This window comes from Canis lupus, chromosome 32 (assembly GCF_048164855.1).
Source record: "Canis lupus baileyi chromosome 32, mCanLup2.hap1, whole genome shotgun sequence".
In the NCBI taxonomy this organism is placed as follows: Eukaryota; Metazoa; Chordata; class Mammalia; order Carnivora; family Canidae; genus Canis; species Canis lupus.
The window spans coordinates 32,310,001-32,329,157 of record NC_132869.1 but is presented as its reverse complement, the minus strand read 5'-3'; the positions used below and the strand labels follow the sequence as shown (position 1 = coordinate 32,329,157).

Below are 19,157 nucleotides of genomic sequence, written 5' to 3'. Positions count from 1 at the left end.
ATCAATCCAGACTCCTCTGTGCTGAGCTGTCAGTCACGTAAAAAGGCAGAAAACGTGTTGTTCCCTAGGTCCTTCACCTCCTGCCTTTCGGTTTTATTTTGGAATTCAGGAAACCAGACGATTTCTGTGCAGAATTCATGGTACTACTGCTTGGTAAACTATTAACCTAGTGTGCCTTCATTAATAGTACTAGGGTCTTCGGGAGACCAGAATGAGCCTTCCCCCAACTCCCGCCTTCCAAAGAAGTTCCATTAGCTGTCCTTTCCACTTTCTCTATAGAAGCTGAACAGGAAAAGAATGAGAATGCTGCATGTCTGCATTACCGGAACGAGAACTGGGTGGGTTTTCCCTGGGAATCCAGAATGATCAGGCCCCCACAAAACCAGTGCCCAGAGCTATGCAACAAGCAGGGTTCACAGTTGAGTGAACATCAATGCATATGAGTGGAGGCATTTCAATGCAAATACATGCTGAATATGAAGGATTAAAGAAAGGGGAAATTAATCTTTTTCATAACACAGGGTACTTTTTTTTTCTCTTTTTTAAGTCATGCACACAACTGCTGGAGGGAATCCAACTTCCCTCGTGTGGTGGTGGTGGTGCTTTATAAAAAGCAGAACATACACATTTAAGACCATGAATTTCCTGAGGATGCCAGCGACTGAGATTCTGACAGCCTTACTGAACAGCTTCAGAAAAAAAAAAAGTGCTTTGCTAAGTGGGGGCCAGACTGATGAGTGAAAATCTCATTTCAAATCAACCTTCTATTTTTCCAAACCTCATAGCTTCCTGAGGTGTGGATGGTTTAAAGGGTTGGGTTTCAGTATTTGAGAGTATTTGAATGCATTTACTGAAGGGACTTTATTTTTTAGTGTGTTTCTAATTGCCCCATCCAAGTGATGCTTTTGCAATATCCAAAACAATAAATAGGGCAGTTTCATTCTACTCTATCTCCTCCCAGTCTGACCCTCTAATGTCCTACTAAGGAACAAAGTGGCAGCACCTCTTCAGGTTATCTCTTTAAAATAAAAAAAAAAAAAAAAAAAAAAATAAATAAATAAATAAATAAATAAAATAAACAAACTGCCAATGGTTATTCAGCTTTTTGAAAACTGTTCACTTCAAGAGATGCTGGACGAGAGCAAAAAACTTGTTAAAACTCCCTTCTGCAAAACACAAAACAGAACAAAAACAAAACCACTCCTTTCTGCCACATTACAGGTTTGTCTTAAATATAGGATTCCTCAAACATCCTAATACTCCAATCAGGCTATTACTTTGAAAAGAAACTTTAAAATTCAAGAGGTCTCTCAAAAAAATTGTTAACCTGTGTAAGAATTTTCCTAACCTCAAATCCAAGCCTCAGAGAGGAAAGTAATTTCCAACTTGTCCTTTCTCTTCTGATACCATTCTGAGAGAAATGTCAAAGACCTAGAATTTTTAAAATAGCATTTTATAAATAATGTATTCAAAGATTTTGACCTACTACATAAAGAATCCCATTCTTTAAGAAAAATATACAGATTTATGTAAGAGTTTAAATTCTGAGAGAATCAAGCCTGATGCCAAGCCTTTAGATTTCTAATGCTTCAATTCCAAAGGACCAGTGGATAGCAATTTTAGTACACAAAACTCCACTATGCTGTATAGTTCCTTTTTTCCTGGGTCAGACAGCTTTATTCTGCTTCATTAACCCCTTCTTTGCTCCTTGATGGATCTTGGAATCCAGTTTCCCTGTAAGGGAGAAAAAGAAGCCTCATTATTTATTTTTTATATTTGCAATGCAAATCTTTCATGGCCTCCCAGGTCTTCTGGTTACTGTGTTCCTGTCACATTCAATTATCTTGCTTCAGGACTCAGATACTTTCAAACTTCAGAGTTTCATTCTGTAAGAATGAGGAAGCAGTGGGAACACTGTTTAAAGGACACACAAACTTAGGCACACGCACACATACATTTAATGAGTATTTGCTGAAAGAATCTAAATAGTTAATATTTCTAAATTTTGTAGCTACTGCAAAAGGAACACCACTTTTTTCAGGATGTCTGATGCTAAGGCAAGTTTTTAAAGAATACACACATATAATAAAGGAAAGCATTTCACACAGTGGGAAACTCATTCCTCTGACCTGTTAACTGGCTGAGCATAATGCATGAACCTCCCTCACAGTGAGAAAAGCAGTTCAGTTCACCCCTTTGCTGCCTCAGACTTAATAGGGGGAGTGACCTGCAGCAGTGGAGTAGAATCCACATGAATGCTTTACTGACAAAGGGCCCCTATCACCAGCTAAGAAGGGCAAAGGTCATAGGCTGTATGACTCTTCTAAGTGTTAAAGTTAGAAAACAAGCAACCTTCCTGTCCCAGGTGACCCTAATGAGAGGTACTTCGCTGATGTGGTCCCTGACCTCTGACTCCTCAAATCTACCAGGACAGAATTTGCTTCAGTGGTAGCAGCCTTAGGAACTATCCATCTCATGAAGACAATCTTAACAAAGTTCCTGTCTGTCTTGCACATTGCTTTCCACCACAAAAAGTCTCAGTTAAGTCAATAGTGATACTGACACTGAACTGAAACAAAAACAGGTCAGTTTAGTCTCTGCATAAAAAACAAAAAAGATGAACAAATAAACAAGGAACCTCCCTTCAAGGACAGCCATGTGTACTATAGCCCACACCCATAACTGCCTCCCATATGTTTTTTCATTTGTTACAGCAATCAAGTATACAAGAAAGAGGAGCAGTGGACTAGAAGTCAGGAGATCCAGGTGCTAGTCCACCATTGTCTGTTATTAATTAGCTGCAAAACCTGGGGCAAGTCATTTAGTCACTCTAGACTTCAATACCCTCTTTTGTCCAACTAAAATAAGAATACTTGATTTGTCTTGACTACTGCAAAAGATTGTGAGAAAAATAACCTCAACCTAACAAGTTTTTCCCTGTTTCCTTAAATTTTGTTTTCTTTTTCCTTCTCATCTCTTTAGTGGTATACCTGTCTCTGGAATGACATTACTTATTTTCTGGGCTTCCTCAGAAATCATCACTAAGCAATGCCCTGAACACTGTCCACAATAGTCACAATGCTGTTGATTTTAATTTGGGCTTTAGAACACAGAGTATTCCCAGGGATTTAGGAGTCTTTCATCCCCCAGGCTGCCCAGCTGGAAATCCGAACATGTGCCAGCAATCTGGCAAAAAGCCCTATTACAAGGCATGTTTGCCTTTGTATCTCTAACACTACCATAGTGAGTGCCAAATGGTAGGTGCTCAATAAATGTTTTCATCAAATGAATTAAAGAAAGCAGACATTACAAATTTCAAAACCTTTGAATCATAGGGACTAAGTAACCAAAATTGGCAGATATCAGATAAACATAAGAGTATCCATTGTAAAGATGGTGGTACCCAGAGGTATAAAGAAGTACTGCATCTCATTCAACTTTTTAGGGCAAGCTAGGACAGAATTCAGAATTCCACCTAGGACTCTAGACTTCTAGTTCTCTACATTGAGTAAGTTAGAAGACTGAGGTCCTCGCTGTAGTTTGAGACTACCTAGCCATACGTGAGGAAGTTAAAGTTACCTAGTCACTCTTGTCCTCAGCTTTTTCAATGCTAAGAGAAAATTGGACTACATAGTACAGAAGGCTCCTTCCAGCTCTATGATACTGTGCCCTAAAAATGAAATGTGATTGGAATAATTTGTTTCCGAGGCAATCTGATAAAGTGAAAAAAGCAGGAAAACCAGAGATAGAAAGATGTGACCAAAACAACTTCTATAAACCTATTTACTCAACTGAAAAATGAAAGAAAAAATTCCTACTAACTTGCAAAGTTGAGAGAATTACAACTAACATTAAGTGCTTTCTAAACACCAAGCACTGTGCTGAGTTTTCTATATAAACACTAAGTCATTTAATCCAATAACTCATTGAAATACTATATATTAAAGTGCTTCATAAACTCAGTTTTCTGAAAAAGTAAGGGTGGTCATATTTATACTGAGGCTTCAGAACTGTTTCTTATGATCTCAGTTTACAACACTGGGCAAGTCTTTTAACTACATGTATTTCAGATTCCTCATATAAAAAAAGAGACATTATCTTCTTGACACTCTCAAAACTTTACTGTTTAAGAACATTCCAAGTACAATCTACGGAAAACTCCAGTCTGATTATGAAAGCTCTCAGTGAGACCAGCTCAAGCAAAATCAACCCATAGGAGCAAAGCACTCAATGGGTAGGCAAACTAATCCCTGGCTGCAGAGATGATGTCATAAAATTTAAAACTAATAGTAGGAAAGAGATATAGAGGAAGAAAGGACTTCCAGAGCATTCCCTGGGATTCAGAAATTCTTTCATCCCCTAGACTGCCTAAGAAAACCATACATGTGCCAGCAATCTGAGAGCTCATTTTAAGTAAGGACTTCTTTGCATCCCTAACACCTACCACAGTGACTGCCAATAGTAGAAATTCTTGGGTCAGCTACAAGCCATGAACGAAAGGGACTGGGGCTTCTTGCAGCATGAAGAAGCAGTCATCACAGTTGCCCTCAGACTGCAGGAACTCTGAACTCTGAGTTCTAGTTCAGCCTTGTCTTTGAAGACTTGGGATCTGGGCAGTTAACTACAGTAACATACAGTATACTCTCTTAAAGTTTTGATATTTCCCCAATGTTTTTATATTTAGTACCTGCAGCATTTCAGTGTTAACCACATCCTCAATCAGGTACCTAAAAGAAAATCAAATGCATGTGCAGCAGATGGACAAGAAGTTAAAAGGGGAAAAAGTATTTGGAATCAATCGATATAACTCTCGTACGGATTTTCACATGCTTTGCATAACATGTAAGGCAGTATTTGCATGAGTTTATAGAGCATGTAGTTCATTTAAAGTAAAACGATTTCCTTTATCTCTTTGAGCATTTAACCTAGATATTCTACTATACTTTTTTGCATTTCCTAATTTGAGCAGACACACAGCCAAGTGATATCATATTGCACAATGCTCCTTTCTGAATTATTTCAATTTCAAGAAAACATAATTATCCCCAGGTTAAGCAAGCTCAAGTTTATGTGTCCAAAAGCACAAATTAAAATACATCCCTTTACTTCCAGTTATGAAATGAATAGGGAACGGGATGAAAGGGTACAGCACAGAAAATATAGTTAATGGTATTGTCATCATATTGTATGATAACAGGTGGTAGCTACTGGTTGTGTTGTGGTGAGCACCGCATAACATATAGGGATGTTGAATCACCACATTGTACACCTGAAACTAATGTAACAGTGTTTCAACTATACTCAAAAAATTAAAAAATATATATAACTTCAAGGCATATAGATATATATATATATACATATATACATGTGGTACAACAGATAAATTTCTAAAAGCTTATTTGCAAGTGAGAGTTTAGAACTTGGAATATATCTCATAGAACTGATTTATAGAAGATTCCTAGGCCATCCCACAAAACAAAAAACAAGAATAAAAGCATGTAAGTCATAGGGCTGTAATTGAAAGAGAATATATTAATACTATGGACCTTAACCACTTAGTGTAATGATATATCTAGAAGAAAATGTGAAGCATTTCAAATTAAGAGCTAAGGGATGCCTGGGTGGCTCAGTGGTTGGGCATCTGCCTTAGGCTCAGGGCATAATCCTGGTCAGGTGATCAAGTCCCACATCAGACTCCCTGTGGGGAGCCTGCTTCTCCCTCTGCCTGTGTCTCTCCTTTCTCTCTCTGTCTCATGAATAAATAAAATCTAAAAAAAAAAAAAAAAAATTAAGAGCTAAGTACGTATTTTTGCCTGTGGCAGTGGGAGCAAAGACTTTTTCCAGCTGTAAGCTTTGGCCTACGGTAAGGAAGTTCTGGCAGAGTATAAGATTTTTATTTTTACTTTTATTTTTTGCTTAAATTCGGTTAACATATAGAGTATTCTTAGTTTCAGGAGTAGAATTTACTGATTCATCAGTTGCATATAACACCTGAGTGTAAGATTTTTAGAGATGGTTTAGAGGAATGAAGAATGAAGGAATGAAGAGTTACAGGGAATAGAAACTTCACACCAGGGATCCCTGGGTGGCTCAGCGGTTTAGCGCCTGCCTTTGGCCCAGGGCGCGATCCTGGAGTCCCACGTCGGGCTCCCAGCGTGGAGCCTGCTTCTCCCTCCTCCTGTGTCTCTGCCTCTCTCTATGTCTGTCATAAATAAATAAATCTTTAAAAAAAAAAAAAAAAGAAAGAAACTTCACACCAAACTAAATCTTCAGGTAGAATGGTGCCCTCAATAGTTGTTTTTTTTTTTTTTTTTTCTGGGGAGCCTGGCTGGCTCACTCTGTAGAGCATGTGGCTCTTGATCTCAGGGTCATGAGTTCAGGCCCCATGATGGGCACAGAGCCTACTTTAAACAATATTTTTTTTTTTCTAAGACACATAGGGATTGGTCAATCCATCCTTTCCTTTTATTCTTTAAACTTTGCTATTATTTCTGACCAATGTTTCACTTTGGCCCACTATGGAAGAAGCTACAGTCTCACAATTTCTCTCTAGTCCTGCTGTCCCTGAAATAAGCATAAAGCCCATTATGGCTTTTTAAAGTTTTTAAGAACAAAAACAATGAGGAAAAGACAAGAGGTTACTAAAGCTCTCTCCTGTTTTTTTGTTTGTTTGTTTGTTTTTTGTTTTTTTTTAACTAAAGCTCACTCCTAAGAGCATCACTCCCCGCACTCCTACTTCATTAAACCTTATCAAGAAAAACAGAGGCCATATATGTACTGAAGGTAGATCTCTGGGTAGAGAAAGTACTGGAGTAAAACATTTCAGAGAAATATCTAAACTTTGTTTACACAGTACATTTTCTCACAGGAGCTTAAGGAGCAGATAAAAACCAAGATAGGGGAGGAAGCTAAGAAAAATTTATGGTGACTAAACGTCAAGTAGCACTGGGTATGGGAGAGAAAACCTAAAATCTTTCCCTGCTGCCACCAGTGCTACTATCAGTACCTAAAGTAAGGTGATAATGGAACAGAGAGGGATCGAGTCCCACAACCAAAAAAGAGAGAGAAGAAAAGAGAGATTTTTTTTAAAAAAGATTTTATTTATTTATTCATGAGAGACACAGAGAGAGAGAGGCAGAGACACAGGCAGAGGGAGAAGCAGGGAGCCTGACATGGGACTCGATCCTGGGTCTCTAGGATCATGCCCTGGGCTGAAGGTGGTACTAAACCGCTGAGCCACCCAGGGATCCCCAAAAAGAGAGATTTAAATCCTAAATAGTGGAAGAGTGCCTAGGTGGCTCACCTGGTTGAATATTCGACTCTTGGGGATCCCTGGATGGCTCAGCGGTTTAGCGCCTGCCTTGGGCCCAGGGCGTGATCCTGGAGACCCGGGGTCGAGTCCCACATCAGGCTCCCTGCATGGAGCCTGCTTCTCCTTCTGCCTGCGTCTCTGTCTCTCATGAATAAATAAATAAATAAATCTTTTAAATAGATAGATAGATAGATAGATAGATAAATAGATAGATAGATAGATAGATAGATAGATAGATAGATAGATAGATAGACAGATAAGTATTCGACTCTTAGTTTTGGCTCAGGTCATGATCTTGGGGTTTTAAGATCAAGCCCTGTGTTGGTCTCCATGCTCAGCAAGGAGTCGGCTTGAGATTCTCTCTATCTCCCTCTGCCCCATCCCCAGCTCTCATTCTCTAAAATAAAATATAAACTAATTAATTAAAAAAATCCTAAATAGTGGAGGGGCATCTGGCTGGCTCAGTCAGTGGACCAAGCAACTCTTGATCTCAGAGTTGTGAGTTTAAGCCCCACACTGAGTGTAGAGATTACTTAAAAAAGAAAATCTTTAAAAAAAATAATAAATAGAAAAAATAAATCCTAAATAGTAGAGAGGAAGAAAAAAAATTCCAGGACCACTTAACTACCAGCTGGGATATAGTCTGAAATAAATAATATATATAAGTCAAAGGCAAAATGTTCAGATTTTCTAATATGCAGGAATCTCAGGAACATATGTCTCATAAATCATGAGTGTTGCCTGAATTTTGTGAATATACATTAATCTAAATTCATACTCCAAGCATTTTATTTTGTGATCAAAAGCAGTATTACTCAAACTGTAGTCAGCTGAGCAATAGCATCAGTAACACTTCTGAGATGGCCCAGGAATCTGTGTTTTAACAGCTCTCTAGGTGATTTTTATTTGCAGTACAGTGTGAAAAGTACTTCTCTAAGAGGGCACCTGGATGGCTCAATTGTTTAAGTGTCTTACTTCAGCTCAGGTAGTGGTCTCAGGGTCCTAGGATCCAGTCAAGAGTTATAGGGCTCCCTACTCAGCAGGGAGTCTGCTTGTTCCTCTGCCCTTGCCCCAACTCGTACACTCTCTCGTTCTCTCAAATAAATAAACAAACAAAATCTTAAAAAAAAAAAAAAAGAGAAAGAAAGGAAAAGAGAAGCACTTCTCTACAGAACACATTTATCAAATGGCTAGTTGGTCCTCAAGATACGGGGTGAGGTAGAGTAGTATACAACTGAAGACAACGCATGCCCCCAAATCATCCAGTCACATGAGAAAGCTGTGTCATCAAGGCACAAAATAGTAACTGACATGAGCAAATGGAAGGTTTGTTGAGGTTGTTTTTAAAGAAAGCTAGACAGAGAGGACACCACTTTGTTTTTCTTGAGATTGCTTTGAAATAGAAGAGGTTGGGGCAGCCCTGGTGGCCCAGCGGTTTAGTGCCACCTTCAGACCAGGGTGTGATCCTGGAGACCCAGGATCGAGACCCACGTCAGGCTCCATGCATGGAGCCTGCTTCTCCTTCTGCCTGTGTCTCTGCCTCCCTCTCTCTCTGTGTCTATGAATGAATGAATGAAAATAAACAAATAAACAAACAAACTAAAAAAAAAAAACAAATAGAAGAGGTTGCGGTAGGACTTCACAGAGGAAGAGAAGCTGGGAGTTGAAGAAGAGTTGGAAGTTGATAAAATAGAGTCTATAAAGTGATTAAGAAGTGAATATGCAGAGGGTCTATCATCAAAAATATATAAAGCAAAAGTTACAGACAGATAAATCATCAAGAGGTTTCAAAAAGAGAATGAAGAACAAGAGGGCTAGAGTAAGCACAGGAAAAGCAGGAAGTGGAGCCTCCAAACACTCAAAAATAGACACAAACTTAAGTCTTATTCTTTGAATACTGAGGAACAATGCATAAATATCATTATTGCCATTGGCATTCACTTACTACTTCCTTGAATGAACAGTGCAAAGGAGCAAAGCAGACTCTTTTGACTTACAAAGAAGGATTTTAAATGTAATAGGGTCTGCAGGCACCTGGATGGCTCAGTTCGCTAAGCATCCAACTCTTGGCTTCAGCTCAGGTCATGATCTCAGGTCATGACACCGAGCCCCACTTTGGGTGCTGTGCTCAGCAGGGAGTCAGCTTGGGATTCTCTCTCCTCCTCTCTCTGCCCCTCCCCCCTGCTCATGCCTGTGCATGTTCTCTCTCTCTCTTAAAATATGTTTTTTTAAGATTTATTTATTTATTTATTCATGAGACACACAGAGAAAGAGGCAGAGACATAGGCAGAGAGAAGCAGGCTCCTCGAAGGGAGCTGGATGTGGGTCTTGATTCTGGACCCTGAGATCACGACCTGAGCTGAAGGCAGACACTCAACCACTGAGCCACCCAGGTGTCCCTCTCTCTCTCAAATGTAATGGAGTCATAAATGGAAGTTTAGAGTGATTCAACAGCATGCCCATAATTGTGGATCAAGGTACACTTTGGAAGGCTATACTGTAGTTAATATTAAAGTTATCATCAATAAATATAATTATATTAATCCTCCAAAGCTTGAGATGCCATAGAACAAGGTAAAAAGAGAAGATTTTTTAAAAAGTTAAACAGGTGAGACACGAGACAAAAAAAAAAGAAAAGAAAAAAAGAAAATTAGACCATCAAAGCTTGTGACTTACAGATTTTTGGATTTCCTTTAATAGGAAACTTCACAATCATTTCCTGGGGATTTGTGCAGATGAAAACAAATGGAGAATCAGATTCTTGACTCATGTCTGGATACTGCGAAATATAAAAATAACAAGTTCAGACTAGTTGGGACAAATATTGAATTTCAGGGAGATCAAAGGATGTCCCAGATTTCACCTCAACATTCTGATGATAGCACTCTCCATTTCAGTCAGGTCGAGAGGATTACGCTCAATGAGCCAGAACAAACCTTCACCTTTCCCCAGGCCTTAGCACAGCAGTCTTGTGCAGTCTACTACCTGCCATTTCTGACTTCCTATAATGGGAACTTTTTTAAAAAAGGATACCTGATATTTTCTCAGAAGAATCAGAACTGAGTGCTCTTTTAGCATAAATCACTGAGAGTTGGGAGATTCAGAGGTCTCCTTTGGGAACATCGGGCACCCCTCCCCCAGGTTAACTTGAGTAAAACACTGGAAGGTTTAAGAAAAATAGCACATTTGTGGAAATTCTGCCAGAAATAGTCAACAGAGCCCTTCTTTCACTAAAAGGAAGGAAGATGATTCATTCTGAAAGGTATGAACATGCAAACGCTGTTTTGCTGGATGCATTCCAGACTTACTTAGGGTGAAAAGGTAACTGGTAGAGCAATTCTTAAAATTATTTAGAAGCCTCCTTTGGATCTTTCATCACAAATCTGTGTGAGTACTTAGGACTTGTATTCCTTCTGCAAAGACAGACACAGAACCTAGAGTAAGACTAGGCTAGCCACACAATCACAATTTCAGGCAAAAGGGTTGGCAGAAAGTGCTCTCTAGCAATGCCCAACTGATTTGTTATTTCATTATTTCCTACCTTTTATGTCTTGTATTTAGCATGTTTGACAAATATGACTCATAGGTTGACTATGACTATGGGTCAGACTTCTTTACTAAAGGAGCCTTTCTCCTAGTAGCTACCATCACAGGTATAAACTTATTTTCCACTCTTATTCATCTGCTAAGATATGCCCTCTAAAGACCTAAGGCTCGAAAGTAGAAATGGAGGTTTCAGTAAAATAAGAAAATTAAAATTTCTCTGTAACTAGTGGAAACATAAATAGTTAAAACTTTCTCACTGACCACTTGACCACTCTGTCCTAGGGGGTAAGTAATGCTGTGGAGAAAACAGAAGGGATTTTTAGCACCTTTTGGTTCTGCCCACATACCATGGCTTTCTTTCAGTGTGGGACAGGTGTGGCATGTACTTTGATATAACATAGCTTAAGATCAAGTATCAGACACAATTATATTCAGAGGCAAGGTCAAAATGTTCACAGTTGAAAAAAAAGACTAAAGATGAGAAGGAAAATCTTCTTTCCTTATCCCCTAGATCTTTAGAACTCAAAGAAAAGCAGGTTCCAGCTGTTACTGTTGAGGTGCCTTATTATGAATAAAACCAGAGGCTGCCATCAAGATCTTTCAACTGAATTCTACAGAGGCCACAACAGCAGCAGTCACAATTCACACCTCTTCAGTTTTCCTACTCTCTCCCCTCTGTGTCTTAGAGTTTTGAGGCACAGGACAGTGCTGCTAGGAGCTCATGGCTCTGCTTTTTCAGAACTGCAAGCCATTTCAGTCATTCTCTTGTCTTTATTCTGCATCAGTAAATGTTCCCTCTATTGAATTTGTCCCATTAAACACACTTTCTGTAATGTCTGCCATAAAACAAAATCTCTCCAGATCCCACATCCCTCAAGCTACTGCCCCATTTCTGATTGTCTTCATAACAAAATTTACTAAGAGATTATGTATGCTCCCTACTTCAAATTCCTCTATTTCTTGAATTCACTATAAATGGGCTTTCACTCCCATCACTCCACCAAAATTATTCTTGGTCAACTAGAGGTCATCATCATTCACTTCCATGTTGTTATATCAAATGGTCAATGCTCAGTCCTCATCCCAATTGATCTATTTGTAGAAACTGAAAGAATTCATCTCTTTCATTCTTGAACGCATTCCTCACTTGGCTTCCAGGATATCATTCTCTTCTTGGTTTTGCTTTTTACCAACTGCTCATCACCCCATCCTTTAAATGTTGCGAGTGCTTCAGGGGTCAGGCCTCAAACCCCTTCTCTCTCTACCTTTACAACCTTCAGTCTCAGAGTTAAAAAATAAGGCCCTGAATTTGTAACTATGAGAGGTGATGGATGTTAACTAAACTTATTGTGGCAATCATTTTGCAACATATTATATAACAAATCATTCCCTTGTACACCCTGAACTAATGTAATGTTACATGCCAACTACATCTCAGTAAAACTGGGAAAAAATGAGGTCCTGGAAATGCAAATCTAAACCACAATGAGGTACTAGTTCATGCTCATGGGACGATTACAATAAAACAAAAAGCAAAACAAAAAGACATGGAAAATAACAAATGTTGGTAAGGATGTGAAGTTAGAACCCTCATGCATTGCTGGTTGGGATGTAAAATGGTGCAGCTGCTGTGGAAAACAGTTTAGTTTTTGTTATTTCAAAGAATTACAAAATTACCATAAGGTCTAGCAATTCTACTCCTAGGTATATCTCTGAAAGAACTAAAAGCAGGGGGCAGCCCAGGTGGCTCAGCCATTTAGCGCCGCCTTCAGCTCAGGGCATGATCCTGGAGACCAGGAATCAAGTCCCATGTCAGGCTCCTTGCCTGGAGCCTGCTTCTCCTTCTGCTTGTGTCTCTGACTCTCTCTCTCTCTCTCTGTCTCTCTCTCATGAATAAATAAATTCTTAAAAAAAAAAAAAGAACTAATAATCAATGTAGCACCATCATTCATAAATGAAACTATTCATAATAGTTTCATTCATCAATAGATGGATGAACAAATATGGTATATACATACAGTGGAGTATTATTCAATCTTAAAAAGGAATGAAATTCTGATACATGCTACAACATACTTAGTGAAATAAACCATACACAAAAGAACAAATATTGCATGATGCTACCTATATGACATACTTAGGATAAGCAAATTTATGAGACAGAAAATAGAGGTTACTAGGGGCACGGAGAAGGAGGGAGAGGAGTTATTTATTTATTTATTTATTTATTTATTTAGATTTTATTTATTTATTCATGACAGACTCACAGAGAGAAAGAGAGGCAGAGAAACAGGCAGAGGGAGAAGCAGGCTCCATGCAGGAAGCCCAACGTGGAACTCGATCCTGGGTCTCCAGGATCACACCCTGGGCTGCAGGCAGCCCTAAACCGCTAGGCCACCAGGGCTGCCCGAGAAGGAGTTATTTAATGGGTACAGAGTTTCTGTTTGAGATGATGAAAAAGTCCTGGAAATGGATAGTGGTGATGGTTATGCAACATTGTAAATGTACTTAATGCCACTGAATTGTACACTTAAAAATAGTTAAAATAGTAAGTTTCATGTTATGTATACTTTATCAGAATACAAATAAAAATTTTAAAAATAGAGATTCTGAATTCATTTTCAAACCTGCCCCTCTCTTATCCATACTCCCCTTTAAAATGAATAATCAATGAATGAATAGATAGATAGCCAGCCTACTCGCTATTCCATCCTTCCAGTTGTTCAGGCCAAAACCCCCACAACCAACCCACTGAGAAATACTGTTAACTCTACCTTCAAAGGATATTCAATATCTCACCACTTCCTAAGACCTCCACAGCTACTTCCCTGGTCCAAGCCATCATAATGTTTCCCTGTATTACCACAGTAATCTCCTAATTGGTCTCTCTGTTTCTGTCCTTAACCTCTCTCTTTTCTATTTTTAATAGGGCAGTCAGAACTATTTAAAAAAATATATCAGATCATGTCACTCCTCTACTTAAAACTCTCCAGTGGCTTTTCATCTCATTCAGAATAAAAGCCTAAGTCCTCACAATGACCTTCAGGTCCCTGGACAGTCTGCCCCCTCCCCCCCCCCCCCCCATTTCCTCTCTGACACGTTTTTCTACTACTTTTATCTCCACTTAAACTCTACTCCAGCCACATTGGCTTCCTGGTTGTTCCTGCCTCAGAGTTTCTGCACTTGCCTATTCCCTCTTCCTGGAATATTCCCACCTCCCCACTCCCAGATATCCACATGGCTTTTCTCTTTCTTCAGAACTTTGTTTAAATGTCAACTTAGCAGTAAGTCTTACCTAATTTAATTATTCTATTTAAAATCAGAGCACTGGGCAGCCGGGTGGCTCAGTGGTTTAGCAGCACCTTCAGCCCAGGGCATGATCCTGGAGACCCGGGATGGGGTCCCAAGTCTGGCTCCCTGCATGGAGCCTGCTTCTCCCTCTGCCTGTGTCTCTGCCTCTCTCTCTCTCTCATGAATAAATAAATAAAATCTTTAAAAGTAATAAATAAAATAAAATCAGAGCACCAATCGCCTCACAAACTTGGTACTCTCAACCCCCTTTTTTTTCCCTACAGTTCTTATCATAACCTAGTGCAATATAATTAATTTACTTATTTAAATGTTTAAAGTATTTTATTTTTAAGTAATGTCTACACCCAATGCGGGCTCGAACTCACAATCTGGAGATCAATAGTCACATGCTCCAGGCACCTGAGTGGCTCAGTTGGTTAAGCATCTGACTCTTGGTTTTGGTTTAGGTCATGATTTCAGGGTCCTAAGATTGAGCCCACACCCATGGAAGAGTCTGCTTGAGATTCTTTCCCCTCCCTCTCTTTCTGGTCCTCCCCCTGCTTGTGCGTGCTCACTCTTTCTCAAATAAATAAATAAAATCTTAAAAAACAAAAAAAGTTATTTGCTCTACCAACTGAGCCAGCCAGGTACCCCTAAGTTTTTAAATTTGGCTTCCCTTTATTAGGATGAAAGCTCCATGAAGCAAGGATTTTTGTCTATTTTGTTTACTCCTCAGCACCTTGAATCATGCCTAGCACAGAGTAGGCAATCAAATATTTGCTGAATGAAAGAACAATTTATCAACTCATGTGTTAAGGTTATTTTAACCATGCTAAATACACATATGCTGGGAACTACAGACTCTTAGGACTATAACTCTGGGTAAAAGCAGGTGCACTCTGTAATCTGTTATCCTTCAAGCTAAATTAGAACTTCTGTGTCTTGGTAAGTGGGCCAATTAGGCCCTATGTTTAATATTAACTACACTGACATATTATTAACAGAATAAGCAAATGTCAAGTAATGGGGAAAATGATGGATAAATGAAATCATAGAACAAGAGGTTCCTGGGATGGACCCATTCATGCCTCACAATGATGATAAACATTAAAATCAACTTTCCCAACTTGATCTAAATCCAAGTTTTATGTGAATATCCCTTTTTCCAAGTTTTATTACTGAACTTCAGAAACTTACAAGACACAGAGCTGAAGAACAAAGAAGCCTGCAAAGAATAAAGAAAAGTAAGGCCTATGCATTGGGAGGAGTAGAATGCACTAACACAAAGTCAGTTTGGCAGAGCCTCAGTATCTCCAGAAAAGTACAATCTCTGCAACTGAGTCCTGGGCAACGTGGACCACATTAAACACCAACAAGTCAGTGACTTACAAGAAAGAGATTTTTGGTCTGAAAGTCAAAAGACTAAAATGTAGCTGATGGAGAGAAAACTAAATTAGGGGCACCTGGCTAGCTCAGTTGGTAGAGTATGTAACTCTTGATGTCGGAGTTGTGAATTCAAGCTCCACAATGGGGGCAGAGCTTACATTAAAAAAAAAAAGGGGGGGGATGCTTGGGTGGCTCAGCAATTGAGCATCTGCCTTCAGCCCAGGGCATGATCCTGGAGTCCCGGGATCGAGTCCCACATTGGGCTCCTAGTATGGAGCCTGCTTCTCCCTCTGCCTGTGTCTCTGCCTCTCTCTCTATGTATGTTTCATGAATGAATAAGTAAAATCTTTTTTTTTTTTTTAAGAGCAAAAAATTTAAAAAAAGCAAAAAAAGAAAAGTAAATTAAGAGAAAGGAGGTTCAAATTTGTAAACAATGTAAATAAACTGAATATCATAACCAATTTAGAGAGGATGCTAGAGGAAGCATCACTAAGATAGCACAACAGACAGGTTAGGGAATGTAGATGATAAAACCAAGCAACTCAAAGCAACAATTCAAATTCAGTAACAGATTCCTCAGGAAGTTGCTGCTGTTCTTGCCTATGAAAACATGACTCCTGTCACCTGGTTTCCAGCCTGCTGGGGGGAGGAGGGGCAGTTGGGTTTCATGGCTCATAAGTTTCATAGCTGTCTAACATAACAGGTAATTAACTACTAAACAGCCATTTTCTTCTCTTCTCCAGAGGGAAATTGTTCACCAGACATCTAGAAAACATTTCTTTTACAATTTCCATAAGGGGAAAGAGTTTACTGGTTTTTTTTAGCAGTCACTACTAATTCAGAGCCATGTGCCCATTTTTCACCAACTCTGCAAGCCTCCATTTATTTAGTCCTTGTCCTGAAAGGATGAGTAACTCCTAAACGATGTCACTCTTCACAACAAATCCCCAGATGACCTATAAGTCTTAGATCTCTCTCTAGAGGACTAACAGCTAAAGCAAACAGTTAAGAAGGAACTCATTGACAAAGAACATATATTTGCTGTAGGTTTTCTTGGTTTGAACTTTGGGGAACTAGATAGGACATGAAATCAGGCTCTGAAATCTAGTTAGCTGAAAACCAACTCCAAGAATATTGAGATGACAGTACTCAGAAAAAGAGAAGGAAATGAGTCTGATAAAAAGGACACAAGCACACAGATCCAAAGAAGCATATCCTGCAAACAACTGTGTTCTCTAATAGTTCTGGTTTACATTTTCCCTCAAAGCAATTCAAGGTTTCACAAGACACATAACTAGTACCTCAAGTCCTATGCTGCTAAAGGATAAAAGTTTTCTCACATCAGACTAATATACTGATTGTGATGCTTTGACAACATGACTACTATTATGTGTGATGAGTTAGATAAAGATCATGCCAGCCAGCCCAAAGTGGGATCGCTGAACTCTCATATACTAGTACCCAATTCAAATCATGTACCCAGGGGATGCCTGGGTGGCTCAGTGGTTGGGCGTTTGCCTTTGGCTCAGGGCGTGATCCTGGGGTTCTGGGATCGAGTCCCGTATCGGGCTCCTTGCTGGGAGCCTGTTTCTCCCTCTGCCTGTGTCTCTGCCTCTCTCTGTATCTTTCATGAATAAATAAATAAAAATCTTTAAAAAAAAAATCATGTACCCAGTATCAAAGACAGGGGATTTATAGCTCAATGCTAAAGTTTATATTTTCTCCAGGTGAAAAGAATAAGGGATGAATGATATGCAGCTTAAAGGTCTTTTATTTTTTTTAAGATTTTATTTTATTTATTCATGATAGACACAGAGAGAGAAAGAGAGGCAGAGACACAGGCAGAGGGAGAAGCAAGCTCCATTCCAGGAGCCCGATGTGGGACTCGATCCCGGGACTCCAGGATCGCGCCCTGGGCCAAAGGAGGCGCCAAACCGCTGAGCCACCAGGGATCCCCCAGCTTAAAGGTCTTAGAGTCATTTGTGGAAAAGGACCTAGTTGAAGCCACATAGCATTAGTTTCCTGGTCCCATCCCACTCACAGGTAAGTTTCCACTGTGGCTTTCTGTGCCCTTGGAAATCCTATGCTAGAACCTCAATGCACAAGAGAACCGAAGCAAGTATACTTTCTCTAAAATTAACCTCATATGGATCCCTGGGTGGCGCAGCGGTTTAGCGCTTGCCTTTGGCCTAGGGCGCGATCCTGGAGACCCAGGATCGATCGAATCCCACATCGGGCTCCCAGTGCATGGAGCCTGCTTCTCCTTCTGCCTATGTCTCTGCCTCTCTCTCTCTCTCTCTCTCTCTCTCTGTGTGACTATCATAAATAAATTAAAATTAAAAAAATAAAATAAAATTAACCTCATAGCTTTTCTGTCCTCTTTAAGACTTAAATGGGAATCACCCACACATGACAGTTACTTTTGGTCTTAAATTTCATCTATCAGGCTTCTACTCCAATTTAAACTAGTGAGAACTAGAAGAAAATTGCTCTTAAAGATACTACCTTGTAAGGTCCTTAACCATTGAAGTCTACGTTGGGACTAATAACTCAGAATGCTAAAACTCGGGGATCCCTGGGTGGCTCAGCGGTTTGGCGCCTGCCTTCGGCCCACAGTATAATCCTGAAGTCCTGGGATCGAGTCCCACATCAGGCTCCCTGCATGGAGCCTGCTTCTCTCTCTGCTTCTCTCTCTCTCTCTATCTCATAAACAAACAAACAAACTTAAAAAAAAAAAAGAATGCTAAAACTCTTGGGTTAAGGGAATTGACAATTTTAGAATTTATCTCCCAACGGCTGGTTGACTCAACTGAGAACAATTATTCTGAGGCAGAGTTCAGAGCATCCTTTGATATCAATTAACATAAGGTCATCGTCAAGCAATCTGGTGCTATTACCATTAACAATATCCCTTCATAAAATGACATTGTCTTTGAGAACGAAACAGATTAAACTATCTTAAACTATCCAAATAAAAAATTGTAACAACCATAACACTGTGTGTGGAATTAAATTTTTTTCTTAAGGTCTTATTATTATTTTAAAGATTTTATTTATTTATTTGAGAGAGAGTGCACAGCAGGGGGAGCAGGAGAGGGAGAAGCAGGCTCCTCACTGAGCAGGGAGGCAGATGCTGGGCTTGATCCCAAGATCATGACCTGAGCTGAAGGCAGATACTTAACCAATTGAGCCATCCAGTCACCCCTTAAGATTTTATTTTACTTTTTAAAGATTTTATTTATTCATGAGAGACACACACAGAGAGAGAGAGAGAGACAGAGACAGAGAGAGGCAGAGACACAGGCAGAGGGAGAAGCAGGCTCCATGCTGGGAGCCTGATGTGGGACTCGATCCCAGGTCTCCGGGATCAGGCGCTGGGCTGAAGGCGGAGCTAAACTGCTGAGCCACCCAGGCTGCCCCAAGATTTTATTTTTAGGTAAACTCTACACTCAATGTGGGGCTCAAATCACAACCCCAAGATTAAGAGTTGCATGCTCTACCAACTAAGCAAGTCAGGTACTCCTAGAATTAATTTGGCTTTTTAAGTCATAAAAAAATCTATTTTTGTATGGAGATACATACTACAGAACATCTTTCTTTTACTGCTACAATATAGGTTTTC

The 19,157-nt window shown here is 39.6% G+C and overlaps 1 protein-coding gene across 8 annotated transcripts in view; it reads right to left on the bottom strand.

Annotated features, from left to right (window-relative positions):
* Positions 1-1,432: 1,432 nt before the first annotated feature.
* TRIP4 (thyroid hormone receptor interactor 4) overlaps positions 1,433-19,157 on the bottom strand; it is a 57,116-nt gene continuing 39,391 nt past the window's right edge. For 3 of the 8 annotated variants that reach the window (XM_072809065.1, XM_072809071.1, XM_072809066.1), the window contains 3 exons: positions 9,989-10,091; positions 7,304-7,454; positions 1,433-1,734 (listed from right to left, as the gene is read on the bottom strand). In XM_072809065.1, coding sequence (XP_072665166.1) covers positions 7,342-7,454; positions 9,989-10,091 — 216 coding nt within the window. In that variant the 3' untranslated portion in view covers positions 1,433-1,734; positions 7,304-7,341. Of the gene's footprint in view, positions 1,735-7,303; positions 7,455-9,988; positions 10,092-10,620; positions 10,726-19,157 lie in introns of all 8 variants that reach the window. The other 5 variants (XM_072809067.1, XM_072809072.1, XM_072809068.1 and 2 more) reach the window with 3 other exon arrangements.